Source organism: Scedosporium apiospermum (genome assembly GCF_000732125.1).
Source record: "Scedosporium apiospermum strain IHEM 14462 chromosome Unknown SEQ_SAPIO_0077, whole genome shotgun sequence".
NCBI lineage: Eukaryota > Fungi > Ascomycota > Sordariomycetes > Microascales > Microascaceae > Scedosporium > Scedosporium apiospermum.
The window spans coordinates 1,041,670-1,062,094 of record NW_015971778.1 but is presented as its reverse complement, the minus strand read 5'-3'; the positions used below and the strand labels follow the sequence as shown (position 1 = coordinate 1,062,094).

The window sequence follows — 20,425 nt, the reverse complement described above, 5'->3', positions numbered from 1 at the left end:
CCATATCGACGTTTTCTTCTTTCAAACTCTTGTTCACCGTCAAATGCTCAAATATGGCTACAGCAGAGCCCAAACCGCGCGTTTCTCGATCCTGGTCCAGACACCAGAGCTTTCCGCTCGAGTCGGGTAATGCACCCACCATCGACACCCCAATTTCGGTTTCCCAGGCGGGTGTTATGAAGAGGGTACTCTACTTCACGGGATACTCTGAACCGGAATCAATTCCCGACGTGATTGTTCGCGAAGGATTGCGCAACATCGAAGACAGCATTCCATATGGAGTCTCTGCCACCGTCCAAGAGGAGCTGTGGAGAGCCGAGGTTTCCCGGCTCGCTGATGTTGTTGAGAAACCCGAGGAACCCATCTGCTTTCGGGGATCTGATGCGCTGGCACACGATACAAAGCCGGCGTACGATATGCTGGCGAGCCTGGCCAACTCGGCTTTGGTCGCTACGTATCTCATCGTGCAGGATGCGCAGGGAATCATTGCCAACCGCCATCCCAACCTCATGTCGCAGCACCTGTATAACGAGTCGAGGCAGGCTCTGGAGCGATTCGTCCGCACTCGTGAAGACGACCAAGAAGAAGAAGACGAACATCACGAAGATAACGAGGGCCAGCAAAATAGTGGGGAAGATGTCATTCCCGAGCCCGCCAGAGAGCCGGAATGTCGCCCGGAAGATTACGTCGAGTTCGTCAACTGTATCACTGCGGTGCTTGCCAGGAGCCTATGTCGGGCTGCATCCGGAGTTGACTGGCACGAGGGCGTCCTGGCATGCATCGCAAAGATTTCCACCAAGCTCAAAATTGTTTCTCATTCGCTAAAGGACGCCGTACACCAATGCCTAGAGAACAACCCCAGCTCGATCGATAGGTCCCAGGTGACGGCAGCCATGGTCGGTGGTCATGATCGTGGGCAGCACGGGGGAAAGGGAGCGCCCGACCCCTTGCGAGACATGATGATGGCCGTCGAGTCATTGAGTTCGGGGAATGCAACGAACTCGGACCAGACGACGCAGTCTACAGCAAATCATCTTCGCGCACGATATTGGCTTGACGCTTCTATGCAGCTGTTCTTTGTGACTCAAATCCTGGAATATATTCTCGTGTCGTTGAGAGGAACGAATCGTCTCGCAGTCAAGTCGACAACTTCTTATGAATTGTGCTCCGTCTTGTATCGGTCGACTTTCGATAACTTCACCACACTGTTGTACCAGGACGTCGACGGTGAATACGTGGGCACGTCGAAGATGGAACAGATCAAGGTGGCGCATGCTGCATACAGTACTCTCAAAGCCAACATTGAAGCAATAGAGAGGCATAGAAAGACGGCACGGCAGGGCTCTCTATCCACTGATCAGAAGCCCGAATCTTCCGGCGCGAGCCAGACTGCTACTCTTGAGGGACTCCCAGCAGAGGAAGGTTCTTCGGTCACAAACGCCGATAATAATGACGACGCGAAGGATGGTACGACCAAGGTCAGGCCTATACCTCCAGCTGATATGCCGCAGCTAGTGGGCACCACTCTATCATGGCACCATGCCCCAGCCTCCGCCTCGACCGACTCCCAGAAGCAATGCGAGGCCTTTCCTCATGACGCTTCCGCTAAGCCAGGCCAATTTGCAACCAAGGAACTGAAATTGAAGTCCATGGAAGATGTAATAACAGCATTGGTCTCCATCATATCCACCAGTCCCAAAATCATCCTGATCATCACCGAATGGATCGGAGCGGAAGCCCTCAGAGGGCCCAGAAAAGTGAGGCTAACCGAGTCTCCAACCTGCCAAGCGTTCTACAGTCTATCGACAACAAAATACAGAGAGATTTGGAGCCAGCCATCTGAACTACCCTTATCGCCACTTTCAGAGACATTCATGGTGAGGAATATTTCACAGTCCAAGCCGGGTGGAGCCTTTTCAACAGGAGGATCTGGGCGTGACAACGATGCAAAGTATAAAGACTCCTCAAAGCACAATCGCCTGTCACTGCTCTTAGGCGAAAAAGAACAGGCCATGAAAATCAGGGCCAAGATCTCGGAAGCAGATGTGAGAATGAACAAGTGGATCATCGAGGAGAATGGTGTCCGAGTATACTGTGTCCCCTACGTCTCGTTTATCCTCGGACTTGCTGCTGTTTTTTCTGGGGGAGGTATTATAGCCGCCTTCACCATCGGCAATAGGCTCGATCCAATAGATCCCATGAACATTCCAATGTTCTGCTGGGTGTTGGCGGGTTTCTTCATTCTCGTTTCAAAGAGCATTCGGGTGGCGGAGTGGCCGTGGCGAGACTTTCTCCGCGGTCAAGTTCTCTGCAGGAGCGTTTCCGAGTTGCACTCTGTATCTGGCATCGACGAGCAGCTCATCTTGGCAAAGCTGTTGCAGGAGGAGACATCGAATCGGCTGATAACAAGAGGACCATTCAACAGCATCTTCTCCCGCAGATCGGAGAATGGCTTTTCGATCGACGCTCCCGTCAACATGAAGACCATGGCCGCTAGCGGGCTCATCATGGTCGTCGTTCAGTCGCAGTATTACGGCAAGTTCCTCGTGTGTCTCGACGTCCGGAAGGGAACACGCTACCAGGCGATCTTCCGAACAAGTATTCCCATGGGAGACAGAGAGCTCATCTTCAGCGACCCCTTAAACCTTAAAAACGGCAGAGCGGAGGATGATGTTAAGATCCCATTGCAAATCGGCGAAGACTCGCAATGGAGCAGGATCGTTGGTTTATATGCGAACGAAAATGGCTCTTTTGCATAGGAATAGTCTTTCCTCCTTTTGTACGTTGATGTATCTTGGGTTTGAAAACTTTATTTTCTATAAAATATTTGCGTGTCAGTGACAGCTGCAAACCTGCTTGGGTTCTTCACGTCGTGATACTAGAGTCTAGCTGGGGTGAAATTTTGATGGCGCAAGCTGTACTTGCCTCGGAATATGCGAGTCTGCTTCCGCTTAAGTGTCATACAAATGGTTATTACATGAGCCTCCCAAATGTCTTGACGGCTCTGTTATACGAACTGTAGAACCGTCGCGTATTATCGCACGAGATCATCGTCGACTAACCTTTCAATAACTAGCCCCTGTGTAACCATACTAACTTGTACTAAGTTTCCAAGCCCGGTTGCCGTACAGCACATCGGAATGTGTAAGAGCCCCATCTATCTTCACCACCAGGAACGGGGATGTTGTCCGCATACTCGTCAAGATCCACGGTCAGGCTGTCTTCCATCTGCCACCCAAGTTTATCGAACACGGTCCACCCGGCCTCAGAAAGATGAACCCAACAAATGACCTCATGCTCATCGGCTTTTCTAGTGCCCCATCGGATCAGGGTTTTGCCGATACCGCGACCCTGAAATTCGGGGTGCACGGCAATCTGACAGATGAACATGCACCTTGCCCCCTTGGGCATGATTCTCTGTACGAAGGAATTCATATGATTGCTGGTGAGCTTCTCCAGCTCTGCCACCCCTGGTTTAGCAGTTGATTGAGGAGGTGTCTCGTTTGAACGGCCTGTCGTCGTTTCATCCTTCGGGGTATCTCTCTTCCCTGTCTCTCTCACTGAGATTCCCGTTTCCCTCGTTCCCAGGGCCTCCCGCGAAACTTCCTCCAGCCCTTGCTCACCCCATGTGACGTGTCCAATAATTCGCCCGCTACTTTCGTCGACTGCCTTGAGCACGGTGAGCCTTACGCGGCCGGGTGTCGGGTCTTCCATGTTGCTGATGTAGTCGCGGGTTACGCCCATCATGCAGTCTCTAAACCACCCAGACCCGTAAGCGTTTTCCTTGAACTGGGTGTTCTTGTCCTCTTTGAAGCTCCGAACCGATATGTCGACTAGCAACTCGATGTCGCCTGGAGTGGCGCGAGCAATAGGCACTGGGAATTGAGACATGGCAGCGGAGAGGCGGTCGTATACAACTCAGTGTTTCCGTTTTTTTCCTGTTTGGTGGCGAGATGGGCTCAATGCTGTGAACCTCAACTGATGGAAGGGGATAAAAGCAACATAAAAGCGACGATATTATCCGAAATGAGTCATGCGGTGACCGAAGGCATGCCGGAGCGGCTTACTCGATTGAATCTATCAAGATAAAAATGGAACATTGGGTTGGCCTTGAAGTAAACAGAAAAAAGTACCCCGTGGCCGAAAAAGACGAGGAAGCTCGCCTCGGAAAAGAACTGGAGTAGCGTGAAATGAGAATATCGTTCCCCTGAAGATGATCCTCCGCTTTATATATTGACAACTATTTTGCTCTCTAATAGACTGTGCCCTTCAAGAAAGCCCAGGTAATAATATGGAATCCTCACTAAACTTGAACTTGATCCGGAACAGATGAGGTGCCAAACGCCAAAAAAAAAAAAAAAAAAAAAAAAGAGTTAGGTAGACAAGATGAATATGATCCAGTTTGTTGTTGTCAAATGACGATCTCCCCATAATTGGATGGAGCTTATCAATAAATGCGTAGTCGTATTCTCCTCGATTGGTATCCTTCCCATATTCTGTTCTCTGATTTAAAATTTCCTTTCCATGTCGGGAGTCCCTGCTCAGTTCTCCAATGAAACGATTTCGAGGATTTCGTTATAGTATATGTCGTCACGGTCGAATGGGTAAAGACATGTGCTTTTGCCCTTGACATCACGTACCGTTTCCTGTTTTCCTACCACCCTTGCTTTCAAGCACACATTGACCTCCGAATCCCTTCGACTTTCAAACTATTTTCGGTGATAAGCTTCTAAGATCGTAGTTCTACCCTTTCGGCGAATCTATGATTCGTCCTAACCATCTAATATGGCGTTTCGCCGTTCCTTCGGGCGGCTCGGCGGCCGATTGTCTCTTATTGCCGGCGTTCTCAGGGGACTTTTCGTCTTCAGGCTTCGAGCGCTCAAAACTCATCCACCAGCAGGTGCCCAGTAAACAAGCTAGTAACAAGAATGTCAAAATACCCGCGCCAGCACGGTCCGCCGTCGTAATGTCCTTGTGCACTGTTATATCGCCGCCCCCCCGACCACCCCCCGCGGACGGGTCACCCGGAGAAATCCCACCGGTAGCGTCGGTAACAGGCGCATTCGGCGGATTCGGCTCGTTGACCATTAGGCTAGACACCGCGGCCAAGACATTCATCTGTTCACCCGCGCCAGTCGTTTTGTCGACAGACGGGTCGACAAACTCCCCCGAGCTCCAGTAGAACCCGCAGCGGCGACCAGTTTCGCCACCTGTGCATTGGTTGACGGCTGCCTGAGCGGACTTGCGAAGCACCGGGAGGATCTTGTCGGCGGTGAAGGGGGCGATTTGGGCGACGACAGTAAGCCAGCGATGAACGTATCCTTTGAACGACAGCATGTCGGTGGTGCAACCCCTTCCGCCCTCGCAAGGGACTTCATAGGCAATACCATCGGGAAAGAAGCTCTTTAGTAGGTTATCGAGGAGCTTCTCGACGCGTTCGCGCCACATATCGGCCTCGGTCTTAAGGAACACGTTAGAACGGAATAAACCAAATCTGGCGTCTCGGTGCCTTACATAATTGTACATAAAAGCGGCTCCTTGGGTCAGGATAGCAGCATTGTACGAGAAGGTTGCCTTATTAATATCTGTACAGTTGGCTTCGATGGTGCCACCGTCGTAAACCTGCCACGTTTCGTGATCGATATAATTGACCCCATATATCCAGTTCCAGGTGTCTTCAGCATAACGAGCGTAGGTCGCGTTGTTCGTGTATCTGGCCAGGCGAGCACCGAGGTTGAAGAAGCACCCGTTCGCAATAGCTGCGATTTATCAGCGTTTCCGTTTCCAGAGTCCACTTCTACGAGACCAGAGGCAAACGTACTATTCTTATAGTTATATCCACCGTTCGCTAATGGGATCTGCCAGCGCATGCCTCCATTGCAATAGTGGTCATGCCGGCCGGGATCGGCCTGTGTGTTAAATACGGCTTGAGCCAAGGCGAGCCATTGGGGTTTGTCAGAAGGTGGATTCGGGAATTTCGTCTCGGCTGCAAGCATGGCAGACATGCCCCAAAACCCCTGATCATCGTTTCCTAGCGACGCGGTGTGATTTGGTGGCATATAATCGGCATTGGGCCCGGTCTGGTGTATCATCCCCTCCATGATGTCTTGGTTGTAGGTATCATCACCCGTAAAGTGCCAATAGTCGATATAAGTGCCCATCATTGCACCTCCTTCCCACCAGAAATAGTCGCCCTTGCCCTCGGTCGGCGGGCCTGGCAAGATGCCTGGAATCTCGCCCGGCTGATTGCCCTTATAGAAGGTCATTAGGTCGAATGCGAGGGTCCGTGCTGACTTGAGGATATTTTCTAAGGATGGGACTCGGAGTTAGTGGGCGTCGGCTTTAGGAATGAAAAAGTCGGTCGGATTGGGTACGGTACCTCGCGTGTCGATTTTGTAGTATTGTGCGCACACCCCTGGGAGGGCCCCTAGGAGGAGCGCAGTATTGATGGCTATAAAGAACATGGCGGGGACGTCATTGGAAAGGTCTAGGCGTGGGAGAAGAGATGTGAGGTGAGGTCAAGGCGAAGAATTTAGGGTATTGCAAGCGGCCATCCTAGGCATTAAGAAAGGAAACGAGGACGTCGATGAGGATGGGAATACGAACGTGACCGCTGTTTAGATGCCCAAAGTGGCGGATTTGGTTCCAGTACGAAAGAACACGAGGTACGAAGTACACCAGGTGAGAAGAGCTGTCATGAGAGGTCTAGGCGACGGACCCGGCTTGGCATTGTGGCTATGTGTGTGCAGAGGAGCCTCTTCCAGTTAGCTCTGGTAGCAAAGCGGAGGTTTTCTTTGCTAATACGAGGTTTTGCCCATGGTTCGGTCGCTGCCTACGTACGAAGTAGGATCGTCCCATTCGAGGGATGTGTTGTCATAATGCAGATTTGAAGGGTCTGGATACAACATGACCACTTTTTTGCCAACCAGGATCATGGCCACTAAACCTTTTTGAGCAACAATACCACCCTCTCGTGGTTTACGTCCACGTGAACAAAAATTGTGTTCCCCTTCGAATCCAGAGGGAAGAATGCAGGCTCTACGGAGTAAGTTGACTATGGAGTGCATCGCACATTGATGAAGGAATTGAAGAATTCACGCACACATTCATATTAGTGTGGTGAGGCTTTTATCTGGTGTTGGCGGCCTGGCTGGCTGGCTGCCAGCTGCCCTGGAGCTGTGGCAGAATCCTGAGAGCCAGTCTAGCACTGTCCGTTCGATCAAGGTATAAATAGAGTTGACATACCTTTGTACAGTGACATAATCTTTAGAAGCTACTGCGTGCTCTCTTCTAGAATGTGAGGGGCCCAGGGCAAGTAAAAACACCTCAACTCTTAAGAAACTCTAGTCTCAGCTCAGGCGCCTCCAGCCATTTATAAAGGATCTGGATAAACCTTTTCAAGCAACAGTAGAGCACCCCATGCATCCTACAACATTGAGACACTTTTACACCTCTAGTACCTGTGTACAGCACTCTTAAATTTACCTCCTCACATTCATTCCTCATTCCTCAAATTCCATATTACACCCTCCGTAGGGACAAACCTTGTTGACCAGGGAAGGAATTTCCTGGGAAGAAAAGACTGTATTGCTAACCTTCATGTATTCGACAAAAGCATTGTTATCCCTACCCTCCTCTCCTCCGAATTGACGGTGGCGAAAACTTCCCTTACACGATCGATGAGCTTCGGGTACTTTCCCGACTTGATTCCAGCTGCACCTCCTCACGACCAACGAGACGAGGAAATTCACGCAGTTGCAAGCGGCTGTCAGCTCAGCGGACGTGATGCTGTTGTTGGGAATCGGACGGATGCATCCTCTGCCTGCGATCTCGGAACGGCTTAATAGAAAGGATGATCGCCGGAATCCCCTGTATCTATATATCGCCCTGTCTAATCACCCACCAGCGGACTTTATGGATTCAAAACCAGGCGCCCAACAGCCAACAGTTAATAACCACACGGATCCTTCCGTTTTGTGATTTGCTGGAAATCGGATGACGCGTCCTGGGAAATTGGGTGTGCGATTTTCGACCCCGCTCATCCTTTCGTTTCACTGCATCGAACTTCTCATCCCGCATGTTCGCATCATGTCTTTATCTGATCAAGCATTCCCTTATCAGATATTCAGATTTCTCTCTCTCTCCATCCCGACGAGTCCTTCAGGAGTTGACGGCTATGCCTGCGGACCATGGTGTTAAAGCGTGCTGTTAGTCTTCTGCTCCTGCTCTCACCTCCGATCATCGGCGCCTCTGCCATCGCATCCACGCATCAAGCAGTCGAGCCAGACATCGCGAGCGCCCGCGAAAATGGAGTCCTCATATTCAACGCCGTGCACTCGGCCATGCGACAGTGGGGTTCATCGCTCAATCACAATGGCCTCAGCTTAATCCCTGCCACCGTACCTAAGGGGACGCTCCTATACCACGGCACCATTGCGAATAAGACGCCCGAATCTTTTGAATGGCTCGCTTTTGAGATAGAGCATGCGGAGAACTTTGCTGGGAGCAGGCCTAGACCTCCTGGAGACGGGCATGGTCCGCCAGGGGGCCCTCGCCGGCCAGGGCCGCCGCCGCCATTTGACAATGGCCCTCACGCCGATGGACGAGATCGCATTCAGATGTTCCCGGGCCAGATACCGTTGGGCGCAACGACTGACGATCCCGACGAGACACCCAATATACGCGGCTACCTCCACACGTACCACGCGAGCCGAGATCTAAAATTACTCTACATCGACGGCATGTCTGCTGGCAAAACGAACAAAGGCACCCTCGATACGCAGGACCTGCTCTTGCGTGGTCTCACAAACGACACTAGCTTCAACGAGAGGGCCCGCGCCGACGATATCTGTAGAATCATGAAGTCGTGGGGTTTAGATGGAGTCATTCGAATGGAAGCCGGGTTCGAGATTCTCTACTGCGACTTTCGGCAAGGGTTGGAGCTGGTCGAGATGCTCCGCCGTCCGCGTGCGCTTACCTTCGAGGCGGGCCATCGCATGGATTCCTTTGAGTGGTTGCGGGCTGCAGCGGAACGCTACGATGGCATTGGCGGCGGGAGGGTTCAGTTGGACTTTTCGAGGATGGTCAGCGCGTTGTGGTATCCCGTAAACGTGACAAACTCTGAAGGAGGGCTTCCGCGACTTAACGGGACGACACCCAGCGAAAGAAAGGATATTTTGGAGCGGGTTGAAGAGGCTGTTAGATCTTGGGATGGACCGAGTCTTGATTGGCAAGGCTTGGTGGACATGGTTGTTGCTCGCCACGAGGGTCGGATCGCCTATTTGGCCGAGGCTGACGTGGAGGAACAAGATTTTGTCGAACAGGTTCTCGGCCTCACGAACACCTTTGTCGACTACCCTCCCTCCGAGTTCGATATCGTCAGCGATGAGATCCTAGATGACGTGGAGCAGCGAGCTCGAGCGAGATGTATAGAACATTATCTGCGCCCTGCACGTGAGTCGAGGTCCACGTGGAGTAAGGAGGATGGGATGATAGACGCCGCCATTGAAGCTGTGACTGGGCGTATCTGCAGCGATTTCTTCACAGTCAAGGGGTTGCTAGCGAAGGGCAACGACGATCGGGAGTCAACCTCTCTCGCAGAAGCTGTCAGGAAGGGCCGTGAGATCGTCCGTACCTTGAAGAAGGATCTAGACTGGACGGCATGGAAAAAGTGCTCGGCTTGCAAGGTCAACGAGATTTGTTTCGTCGCCATATGGCCGTTTGGACTGATTGAGGATCATTATACTCCCAGTTGTATGAACCGTACGACACTAGCGGGAAGGGCTGGATTTAGGATGCCGGGGGAGAGCTACTGGTCAGATTAACAACGTTTGTGATATTTCATGATACATGTACAATTACAGCGCTCTGTTGATACCTATTGCGATATTGTTTTTGGCGAATTGGTTGATGACTTGGAATGGTCGAGACCGGTTGGGTTTAGGCGTGACAATCGGCATCAAGACAGGCGTAGAATCTACGTCGGTCTCAATTTTCATCTCTAGGATTCAGTTTATCGAGGCTTAGGGTCAGATCCGCCAATTCCAGAGAAAGGAGGGCTAATCAGTGAGGCATGTCTAGTCCTAGTTTCAGGGACCGGAGTTATCGAGCACAGTCTTTCCTACCATGGCCTGTTAGCCGGCTGTGAGGAGCTGAGGCTGCTAGGCCCAGAGCGAGGAGCGAGGCACCGACCTCCCCATCAAGAAGAAACACAAGCCCAAACATGGTAGGTCTTGCTCCAGGAGAGAACTGCTTCTAGCTCGGTGTTTTTTCCTTCTTTCTTCGCTGTCTCCACCTTAATTTCTCCATCCCCAACCTCTCCATTCGTCAACTTCTTCTTCTCCGTATCCATCCTGTCCATCTCAACCTCTCCATCCCCAACTTCTCCACCCTCGACTCCTCATTTCCCATCCCAATTTCTCCACCTGAACTCCTCCCCGCCCGTTAAGAACGATGTCCATCACAAACATCACCCTAAATTGCTTCCATTACAACAAGGAGGCTGCAGAGATCTATCTCCAGGCGTCCGATTCCATCGGTCGTTCTCTCCTCTTCCGCTTCCGCCCGAAAGGCCATAATCCCGGTAGCCTCTCAGACCGTCTCCTCCCATTCATTCCCGCCACCAAGTCCCAAGACACAGCCAATGACTTGAAACTCGCCATTTCAGAAGTGTGGGGTCATTGCATATTGACCGCGCGGATGCCATTCGTGATAATCGATCTAGACACGGGGGATGATGGACACGCAAAGTGGGCTGTAAAATACGAAACAACCATGTATCAGAGCTACCTCAGCTCCTTACCCGTCGCTGACTTGAAATTTTCCGACGACGTGTTCGACCGGTATGAATGTCAGTTTGTCGATCGAAGCCAACTCATGGGACACAGTTACCCCCGAAGTACTTCGTCTTCGGCCGTTGTGAGCCGGCGTGACGAGATGTTTGTTCGGAAATAGTTTTTCAGGGACTACAGCTTCGCCTGCTTCCTCACGAACCAGACCGAGTGCGAACACCATTTCCAGTCCCTCACAGATACCCTCCGAATGTTGACGCACAGGAGCCGTCACCCTAATATTTGCGGACCCCCAGAGGCCATAGTAACCATCGATGATGCCACTAGCCGCGGTCTACGGCGGATCGTGGGGACGTTGTACCCGTTCATGGAGAACGGTTCAGTTGAGCAATACATTGCCGTATGCCAACAGAAGAAGCGACACATCAAATTGTCGTATAAAGCCAAATGGTGTTGGCAAATGTGTTCGGCCGTTAAACATATCCACCGGGAACGAGGGCGGTTTCACGGTGACCTGAGGCCGTCTCACTTTTTTATCGACGACGAGAGGAACCTTATCTTGACGGACTTTTAGAGCAGCAGCACCTCTAAAATAACGCTGGCGCCAGAAATTCTCTACAATTGGGAAATAGAGATCAAACATTCCGACAGTGGCCGCGCGTATCCTTGTTACGGAGAGCCCCGGCGTGGGTCAAACTCAACCCCAACCACGTACCACACCCCGAAACGACAGGACATGTTTACCGGTACGGTAGCGAATTACCCTCAGCCATTTGAGTACGCCGAAGTGTACAGCCTCGGTCGGACCATGTCGTTCCTTGTGGAAGAGCGCACCGAACAGGATATCAAGGATGATCTCTTTGGCAAAGGGAATGGGTCCGCTCCGGATTATCGGTGGACTATTGTGGACAGTTGCACCGTGGAATATCCGACGGAAAGAATAAGTCTGGACAGCCTCGTGGATTTTTGGGAACACGAGGTGAAGGCGTACCCGTGTGAAGACAGCGATGAAGAGATGTACGAAGAAAGCGGAGACGAGGATAGCAGCGAGCAGGAAAGCAGCGAGGACGCGGAAAGGGAAGAGGCAGATGGGTAGTTCCTGGAAGACTAGCCGGAACGCTCCACGAGGTGATCCAAGCAGTGACGGATTTGACATAAGAGCGGGGAGGAGATCCGCATTGAGACGTTGGGTGACCCCATTCCTGTCTGATTCTTCTTTCGGAATTTATTCTGCAAACACCCATACGACCCAAACAACAGATGACTTCCTGGGCTTTGACACAGATGAGGATGTAGAACGACCTCCAGCTGGGACAAAGTACATCCCAGGGGCGTTTCTAAGGGCGGCACATAACTGTATGGATAGCATGGCAGAGGAATCTTTATGTTTGACCCCCAAGTTCTAGACAGAGGGCAAAAGGATGTATGAGAATGAGAGACAGTGAAAAGTTTACTGCATTAGATTCCTCCCTTTATCAACCCAATGGATTGTGAATTGCTGCATTAGGATCCATGCAATACACCCCGTCGTCGTGGACTTTAAACTTTAAACGGGCCTCCTAGAGATACAGATAGAACCGGAACCTTTAAGTCTTAATAGCACACAGGTACGGTCACTCACCAAAGCCAGCATTCAAAGGGGTGTGTGCCATTGCGGCGTTGCGACGTAGCAAACTGACTATCAAGGTCCTACCAACAACGGGAGACGGCGGCCTTCTCAATCTAACCTGAGACCATAAGATGCAAGCAGATCATTAAATACAATATCACCTACGCCAAACTACCCATAGGGTCCCAAAGAGGCAGCACCAAGGGCTCCTGCTGCAGCACATCCCTAACCTCCTTGCTCACAAATCTCGGGTCTATAACGGCTTGGTAGACAAACTCATCCATCCATCGGTCGCTCATGACAAACCATCCCTTCTCTCCGGCATCCTCGCCCCAGCTATTCTGCACCCTCCACCTCACCGTTTTGCCCGTTTCCTTGTCCACATGCACTCCGGTCAGGACCATGGCGTGCGTCATCTGGGACTCGCCCGTTCGCAGCCTAGAGGCTTTGTCCATGCCGAGCAGCGGCACGTTGAAGCCCGTCTCGTAATCGATGATGTCGAGGTCCATGACGCCGGAAGCCGTGTCGGAGAATTGTCCGACGTCAGAGCCGAAGAAGATGGGGAGACCGGCGCGAAGCATGGAGACGCAGGCGGATTTGAGGGTTGCGAGCGGGACATTGACATAGGTTACGGGACGGCCGCCAACGATGTTGCCGAGTCGCGAGACAGTCATGAGAGTGAGCGGCTCGTTTCGCGGATCGTGCACGAGGGAGATCAAGGACGAGATTGTTTCCGAGGTTATTCGCAGAGAGGGTGAGGAGATATTGGCAGCGAATTCCTTGGGTGTGGTTTTAACTTCGTGGGCGGCACCGTCTTTATCAAGGAAGCTCCAGGTGAATGTATCTTCTGGACCGGGTGGTTTGCCGAGGCAAAGGGTGAGGATTAGGAGAATCTCCTTCAATGTCTTTTGCTTTTCCGAGATGAGATCCTGCGTCGTTACGCCTCGGCTTCGGGAAATCTGTCGGAGATTGAGCGCGGCTTCGCGCAGCTTCGTCTTGATGATGGAGTTGAGGGTCCGCGAATTCTTAGCGTTCCAGCTATCCGGGTACAAACTCTGAGGCACGAGGCCGTATTTCTTCACAAGGTTATACACCATATCCCACTGTCCGCCGTCGGACACGATATCGGAGAGCAGCGTCTGCACGAGGCGCGAGTCGAGGTCCTCGTCGGCGGTATCGATGATCTGCTCGAGGAACCAGTTCGACTTCTCGAGCTTGTCCCAGAAGAAGAGGTAGGACTGGGAGAGCTCGAAGGAGTCGAGGTTGTGGCGGCGCATGATGGCGACGCGGAAGATGTTGGTGGAGGCGAAGAGCCAGCAGCGGCCGGAGGAGCGCTGGTTGGTGATGGGCCCGCCCTCGAAGGGGATTTTGACGTTGAAGATTTGGGGGTTGGAGAGGGTCGTTTCGGTCGATGTGAGGATTGTTTTGGGATTGGCGTTGCTGAAGGCCGAGAGCGCGAGCCTGGGCGAATGATTGTCATCAGCATCATGGGTTGGAGATATTATGGGGTGATAATATCGCTCACCTATTCTTCGGGTCCTTGAGAATGCTGCTCTGCCACGATAGCATCTCCTCAGTGGCCAGGCCCTGCGGGTTCCATCGTACCCGCTCGATTGCTGTATCCTCGCCGTGCTTCTCGCTCTCCAGGGTCAGGTAGTCCATGGACCTCGTGAGGTCGTCGGGTTTAGCAGGCCCCTTCTCAGCATGGGCGGTCTTGGAAACCTGAGCACCCATTTTGTCGAGTTTTATCTGGAGTAAAGATGAGAACAGTAGCTGAGGAACCCAAAGACACAAGTCGCGCAAGCTGAACAGGCGGGATCGTTATGGTTATGGGTGGGAGTTGGAGGAGGACATAACGACGTAAAGACTGGAGATAACGAGCTTCCGGATGTGGAAGGCACGAGACTTGTGAGTGATAAGCTCCAAAGTCCCCAACCTGCAGATGTCTGTGGGGTACAAATAAATGTATCTAGTACCTCGTATTATCAAATTATCAGGCACGCATTAATGTATTCTATACTTCGTACACAATCAAAGGTCTCAGCTCTCAAGGTCCTCCACCTTGATGGCTACATTGGGCCAGTCACAGCGGAGAAGTGGAGTCGCCATTTGAGCGTGACATCACGACTTCGTAACTTTTGTTACATTTTTGACCCCAACCCCCGATTGGTGCATATCTCAATATTCCATGTCAAGAAAATAGTGTTGTTTTCTAAGATTACGATGTTCCTCGACCTCGCATGTTGGGTAAGAAATGTCGATCGAAAGGTGAATTTATAAAAGGGGGGGAGGGGGAATAATGAAGGTTGAGAATAAACACAAGAGCCTTATATTTCGTGACTATGGTTGAGGTGGCTCAGGGGCTGGCCTGGAGCTGACCAAAGGAGAAGAGGATAAGTTTCGGAAAGGCTATTTATTCTTGTCCATTGTATGAATGTTGCGTGCAAGCTCGGGACGACCGCCGCGACCGTCGACGCTGTGTCTGCATCTATGCCATCTATTTATAACAGGCAGCCACGACCCCAACACCAGCTGGCTGCACCCACCTGATATACCGAGAGCCAGTGTCAGGATCGTCACAAAGCTTACGACAACTATACTAGCATTACTGGAGTTGATATTGATTATACTACTACCTTCGCCCAGCCGGCCAAATACTAAATTCCCTTCTAGTTCCAGAACGTCAGATTCAGCAACCCCTTCTGCCAATGTCTCCGCCGACGACTTAGCAGTCAACGCCAGCCGTATTAGGTCTCTAAGGTCAAGTCTCGCATGTGATGATAGGTTATTGTCTTGTTCCCAGTCCCAAGTAAGAGGTGCGCAAATTAAAAATGAAATAAATCAACAGAAAGACGGGTAGAAGTCAGCCTTATCGAATACCCTGATTTCAAACCTGCCGCAAGCTGGGCATAAGTCGCTAGTGATGCTCGCCATTTTCTGTCGCCTCTTCATCAGCTGGCATCCGATCATATAGGTCCCTCGCCCACTCTGTGATCGAGTGCCCCTTGGTATCCACCACATCCTTAGGAAACCCTATCCACTCGAAGCTGGGCAAATGTATATATGTATGCGACGATGAACACCAAGGGACCTCCTCTTTAAGGCTTTTCCAACCTTCTGACGCGCTTTCCCCGAGCTCCTCTTTCAGTATCGTCAATATTATCTCGGACTTCTCTTCTGCCGACGCCTCATCCGCCAGCTCTAGAGGCTTATACCGCAACTCTCGACACACATTGAGATCCACGAACCACGTCCATCGCTCGTCTTTGCCCCGGCTCGCGAAGACATCCTCGGCCGAGAACAGGCTTAAAATCAACCTTGCAAAGTCTGCATGCTGGCTGAAACACGCCATGCAGAGCTCTGTTCCCAGACATGTCGTACAAACGAATCTCGAACCCGTTATCTGCTTCGACTCGCAGCATCTGCATTTTGTGTTGTGAAAGGTAATATTCCCTCTCTTGAATGTGGCCCTCTGCAGTGATACGATGGCATCATCCACAAGCCCCAGCAATGCAAGACCGTGCCCCAGGATGGCATATGCAGTGTAGTAATCCACCGTGATCGAGTATTGTACGAGTGATCGCACATTGGTCCATAGCTTCCGACGGATGGTCGCTTCCGGCGTAGGGATCCAGCCTGGCGCGCGATAAGCCTGCAGTTCCGAATCCTCGAAGCCATACATAGCCGCGCAGTCGAGCGAATTACGCCCAGTGAACCCGCATATCAAGGGATCGCCTCCGCGTGTTAGCAATTCCTTTCGGCAATTCCGCATATTCTGCACCGCAATCGTTGTGGGTGTTCCAAAGACAGGGCTCATCGCGTTGGGGTCGGCGCCATCATTAAGCAGGTACGACAGAATCAATCCCTGATCTCGCTGAGCTGCCTCGTGAAGCGCCGTCCACCCGAAGTCGTCCGCAGCAGCCAGATTCGCCCCTGCTCTAAGCAGTACCTGTATTATGCCCAAATTCGACTGACCTGCCGCCATCATAAGTGGTGTTCGTTTCCTATGATCCTCCGCGTCAACGATGCTCCCGTTTTCGAGAAGGACCTCTACCGTTTCCAAATTTCCCGAGCTGGCGGCAGCGTGTAGGGGGGTCCGGCGATACCTGTCACAGGCCATCACATCTGCCCCCTTGCCGAGGAGGAACTTCACCATACTATCGCTTCCACGTTGCGCGGCTTCGTGCAACACCGTCCATCCGTCGTTGGTGATGGACGTCGCACTAGCTCCGGCTTCAGCGAGGAGCTTTGCACTTTCGAGATTCTCCGTCAGCGCAGCGTAGTGCATCGCAGTCCACCCATCCTCATCGGCGGCGTGGATATTGGCTCCGGCCTCCAGTAGATCCCGAACATACTCCAGATTCTCGCCATGTACGGCAATGAGGAGTGGAGTCCGTCCTTCGCCGTCTATTGCCTCGATATCGAATCCTTGCTGGATCGTTTTCTGTACGAGACCCGATACGTATATCCGGGTCGCCATGAGAGCGTGGAGCAGCGTCATGCCTTCCTCGTCCGTCACCTTTCGATACGCGCCGCCGAACCACTGGGAGAAGTAGTCCAGATGAGAGCCGACAAGCGACTCCTTGTTGAGCCAGGGCCAAAGCCAGGATAGGAAGGCGTCCCGTGGGTTCCTCCGTCCCCTCTCCCAGAAATCCTCGGCGATTACCTTGACGAGTTTTGGGAAGCGTTCCAGCTCTTGCGTGGTCATAATGTCTTCATCTTCCGTGAGGGTGTTCAGCATATTCTCGAGGGATCGATACGGCTGATCGAGGAATCGCGGGCAGAGGTCGTCGCGCTTTAGGAGGAACTCGATTATATCAATCCGCAGTTCCCCTATAGCCAGATAAAGCGGCGCACCGAGCTTAAAGTAGTCTTTTGAGATTACGTTGACGTCCGAGTCCGGTCTGCGGAGTAACTCCTGCATGATGGGGATGTTGTTGACTTCGACGGCACGCGCAAGCGCCGTGCACATGTTGACGTCGATTCTCTGATCGGCCACCAGGATCCTGACAGTCGACTCTTTTATCGCCAGGATAGCTCGACAGAGAGCTGTGTGGCCGTCCACGTCCACGATATTGGGGCGAAGGTCTTCCTGTTCCAGCAGAAGCCGCACGAAATCGTCCTGACCCCTCTCGGCAGCTACCATAAGTGGTGTGTCACCGAACATCCCCTGCCTGTTCAGATTTCCCGCAAGCATCGCCGGGTCTGCGCTGACCATGTCTCTGATGCCGAAGCGAGCTGCTACATGAAGTGCAGATGGTTTCGGTAAAGGCGGTAATAATGGGCTACGTCGAGATTCGTATCTGTCGGGAAGGCGGTTGGTGAAGCTTTCATCTCGACGATACCAGGACAAAAGAGTTTCGTCCGTACCTAAAAACAAGTTGACGGTCCTTCCAACCTTGGTGGTAAATTCTTTCGCCGCATGATCGCCCCAGTGCTGGACTGCGTATTTCAAAAACGGACGCGGATCCTTGGAAGTTCCTGTCTCCTCACTATCCTTTGATGGTTCGTCGTCCTGAACCGCACCTGGGGCCATTAGGTAGGAGATGCAACTAACTGTGATGATCTCGTTCGCGTGATCCAGGAACGCATGCTTCTTCTCCTGCCTAAAGTACTCATCAATCGAGTAGTGGGCCAGACGGACCGTATTCGTCTTGGTATCAACCATAACAAAGCCGCAGCAGTACTCCTCAAACTGGGCCGGGGGTGGAAGATTGCCTTCGTCAAACTCGGTGCATCCGTCGGAAGCCGTGATGGCATGGCAAAGCTCGTCGACGCTCAGATGGCGGACCGAATGGACCACCCATAAAATTGTCTGTTCTGCAAAACGGGTCTGATCTGGGTCGGGGAGGTCGCGTATCCGTCCCATCGTCAGGTCGAAGTTGTCAAATAACCCTGTCGGCAAGACAAGGAGCGCGGCTTTGATATTTTTTGCCGATGTCTTCCCCAGCACGTAGCGGATTTGGAAGTCGGCGAGGAGGAACCTGCATAGACCTGATATTTAGCAAAAGAAGAGAAGATGACGAATATGATTTGTAGGGGATAGAGTTGTAGGGAAACTTCCTCGGTCTTACGTACATTCCCTGGGTCTTCGGGACGATGGTGGAGATGATGCGCTCCTGAAGATCTCGCGTCATGATGCTCGAAAGCGTCGTGGCCTCGCGGATCTTAAGCTTTAGAAACTCTTTCAAGTCTGCTCCGCTCGCCTCCACATCGACTATCGAGGCCCCCCGAAAGGCATTTCGGACATCTTCCGGGTACGGACGGCTAGTCGCGAACAGCCTGACGTTTTTCCGCCTCATAGTGCCAATGAAGTTGATGATCTTCCGTCGGCATTCTACCTCGCATTCATCCAGCGCGTCTAGAACGACATATGCGCCGCTTTCGCAGCAAAGATCTGTAAATGTCTCTATGAGCTCTTGCCACGACGGCCGTCCTTGCTTGCGTCCGAAGCGGCTGTAGAGCTGGTTGAGCGAGTTTGGGACGGTTTGATGTTGGGTTAACAGTTGCCTGAGGAGACATGAGACAACAAAATATGGGGTTTGGGTGTCTTGCGACTTGTAATCGAAGTAGAAGTAGGCGAGGTGAGTTGTTCTGATGATTGGAAAGCCGAGCAAGTGATCGATCACGATGGACCTGTTTGTTCTGTTAAATTCTGAGATGTTTCAGCAAAGTCAATTTGATCTCAGCACCTACGTCAAAAAGGATTTGCCAACACCGGGCCCTCCCTGGCAAAAAAGTGAGCTTGAGCCGCGCTTGGACTGCCAGTCTTGGAACTCAGTCGACTCAAGCAGCCATCTTCCGGATCCATCCAAACGATGCACTTTGATATCCATATACTTTGATTCATATTCCAAGGACGGCAGCCAAAGCACGAACTCTTCGAGCTCGCGACCTGTGATATTGCTGGTTTAAGTCTTGTCAGGAGATATAGATGAGGGAAAGGGTGTCACATACTCATTTTGATCTTGTCTACGCCTTCTCTCAGGCGGCGCAACTCGTCGGGAAGCATGCTCAAGGAGGTCAAGAGGCCCTTGACAGCCTCGACGTTGACACTTATTTTCGAGCCTGAGGCAGCTTTATCAGCACGCATCACCTTCGTGACCAACAACAGGGGTAAAACTCTTACCACTAGCTTGGATACCGTCAAGCTTCTTCATCGTTTCGGAGAATCCATTGGATAGCAGAGCTCTGCAATGCCAGAGGTTAGGTTTTCACTCAAGTGACCTTTTTTTCAACTCCGAGAGAAAATTCAATAACTTACAGTTCTGATACGGAGAGAGACATTTGAAACGTGTTTACATATTGGTGGAGTCGGTTGACCTCCTTCGTCGTATCGTCCTCGTCCAGCGGCCACTTGAGCCTATGGAACAGCCCGCAGCAGAAAGAATCTTCGCGCATTCCACCAAGTTGCTGCAGAAGCGATTCGAGTTCATCTCGACAGCCGCGCAGGGTCATGAACAGCACCGACGAAGCTTCAAAAACGGTCGTATGTCGTGGGCCCTCTTTCTCGAGCAGCGCCCTCATCTGCTCCAGCACATGGCTGAGGCTTCGCACCTCCTTTTCCAACGCGAAAGCAGACTCCGGCGCATGTTTCACACCCAAGATGTAGTGGGAGAGCTTTAGCCCGATGTCGATGGAGAACCCGATTATACCTGTGATTGCCGATGCGCCATCCATTGAGGCTGATTTTGAGGTTTTGGCAACAGTTTCAGGTTAGAAGGAGAATGGGCGATTTCAAAAAAAGATGGAGGTGGTGCGCGAGAGTTGCGAGCCTGCTGCGGGCTTAAATATCGGCTTGTGCCGACATCATGAGCTTTTTCAGCTCGTCCCATTTAGGGGAATGGCGCTGGCAGTATGGGTGGCATAGCCAATAGTGCCCGTCTTGGGATGTCAGTCTGTGCTTGCCATTTGAGAGCCTGGTCGACCTGTGGTAGAGAGTATCAGACCATCTCTCTGAGAAAGGGGGCGAATATTGGCTGGGTTGCATGACACGATAGAGCTAACCCGAAAATAAACTCATAAA

The 20,425-nt window shown here is 51.9% G+C and overlaps 3 protein-coding genes and 4 pseudogenes across 3 annotated transcripts; 3 read left to right on the top strand and 4 right to left on the bottom strand.

The window, feature by feature from the left end:
- Nucleotides 1-53: 53 nt before the first annotated feature.
- On the top strand, nt 54-2,759 carry SAPIO_CDS1944 (annotated as a pseudogene; the record flags this gene model as incomplete).
- Nucleotides 2,760-3,102: 343 nt separating this feature from the next.
- On the bottom strand, nt 3,103-3,891 carry SAPIO_CDS1943 (annotated as a pseudogene; the record flags this gene model as incomplete).
- An 852-nt stretch (nt 3,892-4,743) lies between these two features.
- On the bottom strand, nt 4,744-6,908 carry SAPIO_CDS1942 (Mannan endo-1,6-alpha-mannosidase; the record flags this gene model as incomplete). The annotated part of the gene is made up of 6 exons (XM_016785101.1): nt 4,744-5,460; nt 5,515-5,759; nt 5,822-6,307; nt 6,380-6,487; nt 6,719-6,735; nt 6,841-6,908. 6 exons carry the CDS (start codon nt 6,906-6,908, stop codon nt 4,744-4,746), a joined length of 1,641 nt encoding a protein of 546 aa, XP_016645398.1.
- Nucleotides 6,909-8,189: 1,281 nt separating this feature from the next.
- SAPIO_CDS1941 lies at nt 8,190-9,824 on the top strand (annotated as a pseudogene; the record flags this gene model as incomplete).
- A 628-nt stretch (nt 9,825-10,452) lies between these two features.
- On the top strand, nt 10,453-11,886 carry SAPIO_CDS1940 (annotated as a pseudogene; the record flags this gene model as incomplete).
- A 674-nt stretch (nt 11,887-12,560) lies between these two features.
- Nucleotides 12,561-14,133, bottom strand: SAPIO_CDS1939 (Cysteine proteinase 1, mitochondrial; the record flags this gene model as incomplete). Its single annotated transcript, XM_016785100.1, has 2 exons — nt 12,561-13,860; nt 13,925-14,133. 2 exons carry the CDS (start codon nt 14,131-14,133, stop codon nt 12,561-12,563), a joined length of 1,509 nt encoding a protein of 502 aa, XP_016645397.1.
- Nucleotides 14,134-15,316: 1,183 nt separating this feature from the next.
- On the bottom strand, nt 15,317-20,079 carry SAPIO_CDS1938 (uncharacterized protein; the record flags this gene model as incomplete). Its single annotated transcript, XM_016785099.1, has 7 exons — nt 15,317-17,640; nt 17,770-18,383; nt 18,478-19,035; nt 19,096-19,294; nt 19,357-19,467; nt 19,529-19,590; nt 19,664-20,079. The coding sequence occupies 7 exons, from the start codon at nt 20,077-20,079 to the stop codon at nt 15,317-15,319; spliced, it is 4,284 nt and encodes a 1,427-aa protein (XP_016645396.1).
- Between the last annotated feature and the right edge of the window lie 346 nt (nt 20,080-20,425).